This window comes from Pavona decussata, unplaced genomic scaffold, assembly GCF_977016875.1.
Source record: "Pavona decussata unplaced genomic scaffold, jaPavDecu1.1 SCAFFOLD_285, whole genome shotgun sequence".
NCBI classification, from domain to species: Eukaryota; Metazoa; Cnidaria; class Anthozoa; order Scleractinia; family Agariciidae; genus Pavona; species Pavona decussata.
Window position 1 is genome coordinate 533,441 of NW_028145686.1, and position 9,060 is coordinate 542,500.

The 9,060-nt window shown below is 41.0% G+C and overlaps 1 protein-coding gene across 4 annotated transcripts in view; it reads left to right on the forward strand.

Moving 5' to 3' along the window:
* Positions 1-3,429: 3,429 nt before the first annotated feature.
* Positions 3,430-9,060, forward strand: part of LOC146455150 (BTB and MATH domain-containing protein 36-like) — a 102,183-nt gene continuing 96,552 nt past the window's right edge. For all 4 annotated transcript variants that reach the window (XR_014859074.1, XR_014859073.1, XR_014859075.1 and 1 more), the window contains exons 1-3: positions 3,430-3,644; positions 6,838-7,107; positions 8,807-9,060. The exon at positions 8,807-9,060 is cut by the window's right edge. Coding sequence is in view for 1 of the 4 variants with exons in the window: in XM_085094614.1 (XP_084950740.1) it covers positions 3,578-3,644; positions 6,838-7,107; positions 8,807-9,060 (591 nt within the window). In the remaining 3 variants the exon portion in view is untranslated. The remainder of the gene's footprint in view (positions 3,645-6,837; positions 7,108-8,806) is intronic.

Here is a 9,060-nt window from a genome sequence, read left to right on the forward strand (position 1 = left end):
GCTCATAAAAACGCACAATTTTTTTTATGTAAACTTCAAACCTAGCATTCACAATGTTTTTAGTAAAGGGACGAATACCGAAGAAAAGAATGTGGCTTTCTATGTGTCTATTCGCTGTGTTTTGTTCATGTTGTGGTAAAATGTACAGCGGCCATCATTTGCCGTACGGTGGGATTTGAATTATAACCTTACCTAGAGGAATTTCAGAATGTTTTTTCTCGTAACTCGAAGAACTGCATTGGTATAAGCATTTTATAGACACTTAATGAAACTAAACGTTGAGAGATACAATGTTCACACCACCTAACGGCTATCAATAGCCTCCCTTGCAGACGCTGTTTTGGCTCGTCGTGAGCCAAAACAGCATCTGCGAGGGAGGCCAGTTGGTGGAAAGTTGAGTAATCTGGAATTAAAATTTATCACAAATTTCTACTTTTCTTATGTTTTCAAATGTGAATAAGGGAGAAACGAAGACTCGGAAAAAAATCCGAGTCCCAGATGGGATTTGAACCCACGACCCTGCGTGATGTAGTCGGGTGCTCTAACCACTGAGCTGCTGGAGACTCTATGGTGATGGTGAGCAAGGGTCAAATTGTGGGTATCGACTGGAACCGCATCGCGCGGCTACACAGTCACATTTTGAAAGTAATTGAAGTCTTAGTTAGCTTTTTTAGTGAAAGAGCTTCGCAATGATGTAAGTAGGTTGGCAGTTTTAAAGACCTGTCGAAAAATTCAGGATTGAACAAAATGATAAAAAACCGGCATGAGCTCTGCGATACAGGTGCAACAAAGAACTTTGCAACTGCTTTCATTTGCTGACATCACTGAGAAGGCCTTTCAGTTTTGAAAAACACCCTCTAGCAGAATTTTAGAAAAGGTCAGGTCGATGAAAACTTGAGCACTTTTCTTCAAAGGATGCCGTGTTACGGGTTTTTCGGTCCAGAATGATATTATAGAGAGCGAAACGAGATAGAAAGAAGGGGGAGGGGAGAGGGGAAAAAGACTACCCAACGTTTTGTTTCTATATTGTTAAGTTTGGAAGAACTTTCAAAAAAAGCGTGACTTGATCGAGCCAATTTCAAAAGTCTGGATGGACCTCCCTCAGTTAACATTATTAATTCTCTCACTGTACGTGGGACGCCAGCCCCAACTGAATAAACCGATCGATTCAGTCACCGCCTCTCAAGACGGGCAGTGAATAATGCAGAGAGCTGACTGGCCATGTATGTCTATGATCAATTTTATATCCGCAGTTCAAGTCAAATTCAGTTAGCCTGCAAATGCAGACAGCCCCTAGAATTCTAAACAGTCCGTATTTTTTGACACCACTTGCCAACAAACGCGTCCTGGTCCCAGTGGATAAATGACTGCATGTATGCAGTGCATTAGCTGGAGTACATTTTATTCGCTGGGTAGAGTTTTGTACAACCCCACGCCACGCCCTGGTAGTCTCATACGCAGCCGGCAATGTCATAGCCTCCCACGCAGTCGTTTTTAGGGGACTCGTATTACCTCCTCCCCACAAACGCCTGCTTACCCAAGCGCCACATTCCTTTACGCAGCTAAGCCAATCACAGTGAACCTTCTTAAATCTGGAAGGTTGACCTTGACCTCAGAACGCCTCTCGCGGGAACAGTGAAAAACATCACGGCGGAGACCAGACCTGGGCAGAGACAGAACTTGACCGAGCTTACGTGAGCTTTGAGCACGCTTTCAAAATTTCTCGTTTAAATGCCTATCAACTGACTGCAATCAAAGAATTTAGGACGGGAAATGGCGATATTTTCGTCAATTTGCCGACTGGTTACGCAAAGTCGCTTTAATGTTTATCAAACTTTGTCTTCAATCTTGTCGATCTTGTCGGTGTGGAGGAAACTGAAATATTACCCGATATGTCGGTAAACTTTGAAGATTTTGCATTTGAAACTCGCTTTGATATTGCAATTTGTTCGGGGGTACGTGCGACATTTTCCACAAGGACCCGACCACAAGTTGACCCGCTCTTTGTCGTTTAACTTTCCGTTTAATAGTCTTTAATGGACTGATAAATACTGCAGATCTCCCCTTGATACCTTCTACATTCTTCTTTGCTTTGTCGAATCAAGTCTCTTGTGACACTTCGTACCAACAAACAAATCTGTTCCAGAGTTTCCGCACCCGTAAGAGGTGATATTTCACCGATTGTCAACTCGGTCAGGCGAGGAAGATCGATTACACTTTCCCCAAGATTTTGAGTCTCCCAGCAGATAACGTCGCACAAGAAGCGCTTGTATTCACTTTCGATATTTGTTTTGGCGTTTCAGCCATGACCAGGCATTCCAGAAGTGAAAAAATATATATATATTCCAACTTAACTCCCTCATCTCTCAAGACTATACCAGAGACTGTACAAAGCTCGCGGGAAACGGAGGCGGGCATTGTAACCAGCAATTTGATTTGATATCATCAGACAATGACTCGATAGTGATTGGCTCGGGTGCTTGGGGAGTAAAACCATGGGAAAGGAATGTGGCGCTTGGGTAAGCAGGCGTTTGTGGGGAGGAGGTAATACGAGTCCCCTAAAAACGACTGCGTGGGAGGCTAGCAATGTCATGGAGATACGGTAGTCTCCTTTGCAGCCGTTTTTGGGATGTCATGGGGAGCGTTGTGTGACATCCCACGAGACTACCATGGAGATAGCCTCCCACGCAGACGTTCTTAGGGGTTCGTCACGCGTTCCTGTCCCACGAACGTCTGCTGAAACGAACAGCCACTTCCGTTCGTCGACTGCGGACCAATCAGGAGCCGTTTCCCAACTTTGGGTAAACTCGTGTTTGATATTAACAATATTACCCGAGACAGGATGGCGGACTTAAGTGTGGTTTTTGGCGCGGGGTTTTTGGTCATGTGTGCCAAACGTTTGGTATAAGGGAGTTGAATGCGTATCAAAGAGAAGTCATGGTGCAATTTGCGCAGGAGAAAACTGATGTGTTCGTAAACCTTCCAACTGGTTATGGGAAGTCACTTATTTATCAAGCTTTATCGTTTGTTTACAATTCAATTCTTGAAGCTGCTGGTCACTGATTGTTGTTGTGGTTTCGCCGCTTGTAAATCTTATGAAAGACCAGGTAGACAAACTGGCAAATCTTGGAATTCATGCCGCTTCTCTCAGTGAAATCACTGAAGAAAATGCAGGGTGTTGTGGAAGGAAAAATTTCAATCGTATGTGCACGTCCGGAAGCGAAAATATCTCCACGGGTTATGATTTCCGTTGTTTCGCAGTATGTGATTGGCTTTACTTGTCATAATGAGTCAATGCTGATTGGTCTGTTCAGACAAAGGCAATTTGCCGACGAACGGAAGTGGCTCTTCGTTTCAGCAGACGTTCGTGGGGCAGGAACCCCTAAGAACGTCTGCGTGGGAGGCTACCATGGAGAAAGCCCTAAAACAAAGCGAGGGAATGAAGCGGGAGACTGGGGAGAGAAGCGTCACCGTCATTTCTCGGAATTTGTCAACAGCTACATTTCCGGGTATCAGCGAGGTACACTAGCTCTGACTATCCATTTCTTTATTGTTCCCTGGCGATCGGAGACTTGCAATGGCTTCTAACGTTCCAAGTGATCATGAAACAACCGCTACAAAAAGCGAAAACGATGAACAAAGTGGTAAGTTTGGCAAGATTTCCGCACAGCCCCAACATTTATAATTATGCATACAGTCAATAGTGCGCCGTTTATAGGATTACTTCGCTTTGTTCCTCTTCGCTTTTATATTTTCTTTTTAAGTCTATAGACTTTGCCGAAATCTTCGAATTTTAGGGGAACAAGATGCCTGCTATACTGGCATTACGCGTGATGCTGGGGCTGATTCATTTATTCCAACTGTATGCTTTGCCGATTGATAAAACTATCCTTGCTAATGGAATAGTTTGAGTCACGACGATCGCGTTACGTTGTTTACCTTTTGTTACGCGACTCAGACTTTCACCGGAAATGTGTGGAATTCCATTACGATAACGTAAGCTTCTCAATGACCTCTTTTCAGTCTCGCGTCGTGGTCTAAGACTGTCAAACAAAGCACAATTCCTTCGCCATGAACTCACCAATTTCCACCGTTTTAAATGTCGAGTGCTTCTGAGAAGTTATTCTTTCGATTTGCCGCTTCAAAATGGTGAAATTTCCGTTTGAAAACGGCACACTTGAGTCCAGAACATGTTATAAACAATATGGCGCGACAATTTAATGCACTTTTAATTAAGAAATCAAATGATGCGCTGACGTCACACAGGTAAGGGTGAGTGGGTCCCCTCCCTCGCGATGAAAGCGACAAGAATGGATTTTGATTGGCCTGCTTCTGTTGAAGACAATCAGAACAATACACCCCGAGTAGGAGAGGGGTGAGTTTAATGAATAAATTAATGTACCGATTTGTAGCTACGAGGAAGAAAAAAAAAACAAGATGCCTGCTACACTGGCATTACGCGTGATGCTGGGGCTGATTCATTTATTCCAACTGTATGCTTCGCCGATTGATTAAACTATCCTTGCTGATGGAATAGTTTGAGTCACGACGATCGCGTTACGTTGTTTTCCTTGTGTTACGCTACTCAGGGTTTCAAGGGAAATTGCGGGAATTCCATTGCGATAACGTAAGCTTCTCAATGACCTCTTTTCAGTCTCGCGTCGTGGTCTAAGACTGTCAAACAAAGCACGATTCCTTCGCCAGGAATTTACCAATTTCCACCGTTTTAAATGTCGAATGCTTCTTAGAAGTTATTCTTTCGATTTGCCGCTTTAAAATGGTGAAATTTCCGTTTGAAAACGGCACACTTGAGTCCAGAACATGTTAACAATATGGCGCCAAATTTAATCTGTTTTTTAGAAATAGATCAAATGATGCGTTGACGTCACACAGGTAGGGGTGAGTGGGTCCCCACCCTCGCAATGTAAGTGACAAGAATGGATTTTGATTGGGCTGCTTCTGTTGAAGACAATCAGAACAATACACCCCGAGTAGGAGAGGGGTGAGTTTAATGAATAAATTAATTTACCGATTTGTAGCTACGAGGAAGAAAAAAAAAAAAACGAAAAAAAAAAAAAAAGAAATCGACCCGTTTTTAGACACGGTATGCCCCTTCAGGGCATCCCGCGTAAAAAAGAAATCGACCCGTTTTTAGACACGGTATGCCCCTTCAGGGCATCCCGCGTAAAAATACGGAAAATCTTAAACAAAATTTGACCGATTTTAGCAATTTTTACGCATTTTAATTTGTCCACGTTTTAAAAATGTTTAGAATTGAGCTAGATTGTGTTCCTTGTACTATTCTGTTCACCATTCGTAATCCGCGAGGATATTGGGCGACTTTAAAAGGTGATTAAGGCTTGGAACGATGGGCGAAGGTCAGTCGAATTACAGACGCAGTAGCATGGCATTGACGTAGGGTAAGCCATGGACGAAACAGCAAAGGACGCAAAAACAATAAGACGACGATTCGGAGCACAAGCAACAACTACAAAAAGTGAAGTCGGCCAAGTCTCACTTATATAACATGGTTGCATGGGGCTATGACTAGGAGAAATACCCAAACCGAGACCGGCCAATCAAAGGGCGAAAATGAAAAAATTGCCTTTGTATTGTGATGTAGATTTTTAATGGCTTAAAAAAAATAAAATATATTTATTGAGGGGTAGTTTCCAACAAATTCCTCGGTATGGTAGGTAGGTCGATAAAAAATAAAAGAAAAAGAAAAGCGTTAGGGGGCTGGGGTGGAGAGAGAAGGGGAGAAAAAGTCATGACACGACGAAATCCTCTTTTATTGACGCAGTAAGTATTAATTGCAATGTATCTATGCAAAACACATGGGAATAGGTTATTGTCTTTAAAATCAACAAAGCGCATACATAATTAATACATCAGCATGCATAATTAATCTTGGGGCTGTGCGGAAATTTTGGGTGAGTAAATCATTAAGCATATAATTTTTTATTGCGTTATAAATCTAGTTTAACAGGGAAATTATATAAATGTAGAAAGATTGCTGTGTTCCTCTAGCATAAATTATTTTTAACTTTTCCACCTATTTCTGTATTAAACTGTGTCAATCGTTTTGAGACACTTAATCCCCATATAGCACATTAATCAATCACAACAGATTGAAAGATTGTGCTCATAATTTTCAACTTTTCCACCTATTTCTGCATAAACTGTATCAATCGTTTTCAGACACTTTTGAATCCTCATATAGCAATTATTAATCAAATTATCACAACAGGCAGTGATCAACACAACTTTGCCCCCATAGCCGTCCTTCTCGCCATCAGAGACCTCTGCTAGCAGGGAATCTCAGTTTCAACACTTCGTTGAGGTCTTGGTATTTTTCAATCTCTTTCGTCACTTTAGATCGTTTTGTAACAAGCACTCATGAGCTGGCAGCTTGCTCATGCATGCACTGGTATTTTGAAAACAGTAAAGTTATGAGGCATTATTACTCTATCGTGTAATGATCCGGCCTGGATGAATAGACACCCTTGCTTGCCAACGAGTCCTCAGTACCTCAGAGGTTAGAGCATCAGATCTAGAACACAGCGGGTCGTAGGTTCAAATCCCATCCGGGGTTCAGATTTTTTCCGTGTCCTCTTATGGTCGATTCTTTACATCTCCCTTTATTTTTCTTTATATTAATAATAATAATAATAATAATAATAATAATAATAATAATAATAATAATAATATGATGATGATGATGATGATGATGATGATGATGATGATGTTTTGATCTTTTTGGTTGGGTAGAGGTCCAGTAGTAATTAACTGATTATGAATAAAAGGTGATGGTGATGATGTCTTTTATGTATTTAGAAGAGATCCAAGAAGGGAAAGTAAAACATCAGTTTTCTGAGCCGTGGGATTACAGTGACTTGATTCTTGCAGTGGAAAATGAGAAGTTTCATGTTCATCGTGCTTTCCTGAGTGTGAACTCACCAGTGTTCAAGGCCATGTTCCAGTCACAATTCAAAGAAGCCACTTCCAGTGAGATTCCATTGCCAGGAAAGAAGGCAGATGAAGTGTTGGACTTTCTGAAGCAGATCTACTTTCCATATATTCAAGAATTACGAGTAGAAATAACCAGTAAGTTTGAAAATCATGCAGCATGGGAACTACACGTACATGGTTTAAGCTTAACGACTGTTCTGATTTGGACATTATTTTTCAAATGAATATTATAGGTTTCGTTTATTGATGAAAAGGAAAAATACGTTATAGAAAAATTGAAAAAAAGTTAAGGGAAAATTACAAACATTCATAAATTTCACTCTCTCAGTACACACAACGGCCAGAAGATTGAACTGATAGAGAGACTTAATGGCAAGAGGCTTTAAGGTGTTCTTTTTCTCTCTTTTTGTTTGTTTGTTGTTGTTTTTTTTTTTGCCTTGGAGGAAAATGGTATTCTTGACCTAATAAATAATTTTCCATCTCATACGCAAACCACGAGCAAATTATGTACTGTTGTAGTCAGTTGCGGTTACATAATCATCGAGTGTTTGGTTTTATCAACTCCCAGCGGATATACACTGAGTTGAAAGGGTAACTGATTAATGTCTATCACAAAGACATTCGTTTTGACCTATAGCCCTTCGTCAGAGCTCTGACGAAGAATTATAGCACTCAAAACGTCGGCTCTCGAATCTTTTTACGATAGAAAAACTACTTTATCAAAAAGTTGCCGATTAAAACCAATTTTTCCCTCACCCAATTACACAGCACCACAGACCACAGTTTCTTCAGAAATAATCCCCTTATTTATTTGTATCTTAATCATCCCTCATTTGAACAGAAAACATTTTAGTAGTCCTGAGAAATGAAGCAATACTATGATAGATATCAACCCAAGTAATGAGGGATACACGCCTCCTATTTGGGAAGCAGTATACTACCGGAAAACAGTGACCCTTTTATACGGTGTTTACTCGGATAGCCTTCAAGGGCGACAAAATAGTCCTTCGACCACGTTGTTCAGAATGCAAGCTAATGCAGAAATCACTGAATATAAACTTAAGTGATCGCATTGAATAAAATATGAAGTTGCTGATTGAAAAAGCAGTTACTGAAGAAAAAAAACAATATGCTGATTATTAATGAAAAGAAAAAAAACTTTGAGCAAAAAGTTTATTTCATGAATAAAAAAAGGTATTAAATATAATTTTGGATCATCGAGGCAATAAATCGAAAACAAGCGCGAGAGTTCCTCAAATACCGAGAAACAGCAAGTGTGTGATCTCTCTCTCTCTCTCTCTCGCTCTGGGGGACGGGAAGAGAAGAGACCCTGGGAAAGAGTTTGAGATTAAAACACTAGATTTTGGTGGGTGTTTCATTGGGTGTCAAGATTCATCCACCTGGCCAAAATGGACGTCATATTGGCTGCTCATTTAAGACTTTATGCTTTATTTAATGAGTTTGGTAATGAATACTGCAGCAACTCATCACGGCAAATATTCAAAAGTCTCCGCGTGGACAGAATTCTATCCCCCCTCCCCCAACTCCCCACAGTTCATATAGGCTAACACTTTTACCTCAAAGGAAGCCTTAAGTGCGTTGAAATGATCACAAGAAACGGATCTCTGTTTTGTTTTTAATAGTTACTTAAAACTGCTTCCTCACTTATAAGTTTTAACCGGCCAACTCCTCGCCTCAGGATTACGCAGTCGTTTTTCTTGGGAGTCATATTGAGGAGGGCGGTAATACGATTCCTCTAAAAGCTACTGTGTGGGAGGCTAGGCAACTCCCCCAGCTGATATAAGTTATTAATTTATATTCTGTTGAATTGCAGCGGAAAATGTGGAGCATCTCCTTAAGTCAAGCGACGAGTATGAAGTTAAACTTATCTTCGAGCCATGCACCAAGTTCGCCAGGGATCAATCCATAACGAAAGAAAATGTGATGAAGTTATTGGGGATTGCAGAATTATACGGTTTAGATGATGTACGTCAAGGATGCGACAACCTCCTCAAGAATATGGGGCTGAAGACGCTGTCGGAAACTGTGCATCTGGAGGATCTTGATCTCGCAAAGACGCGTTATTTC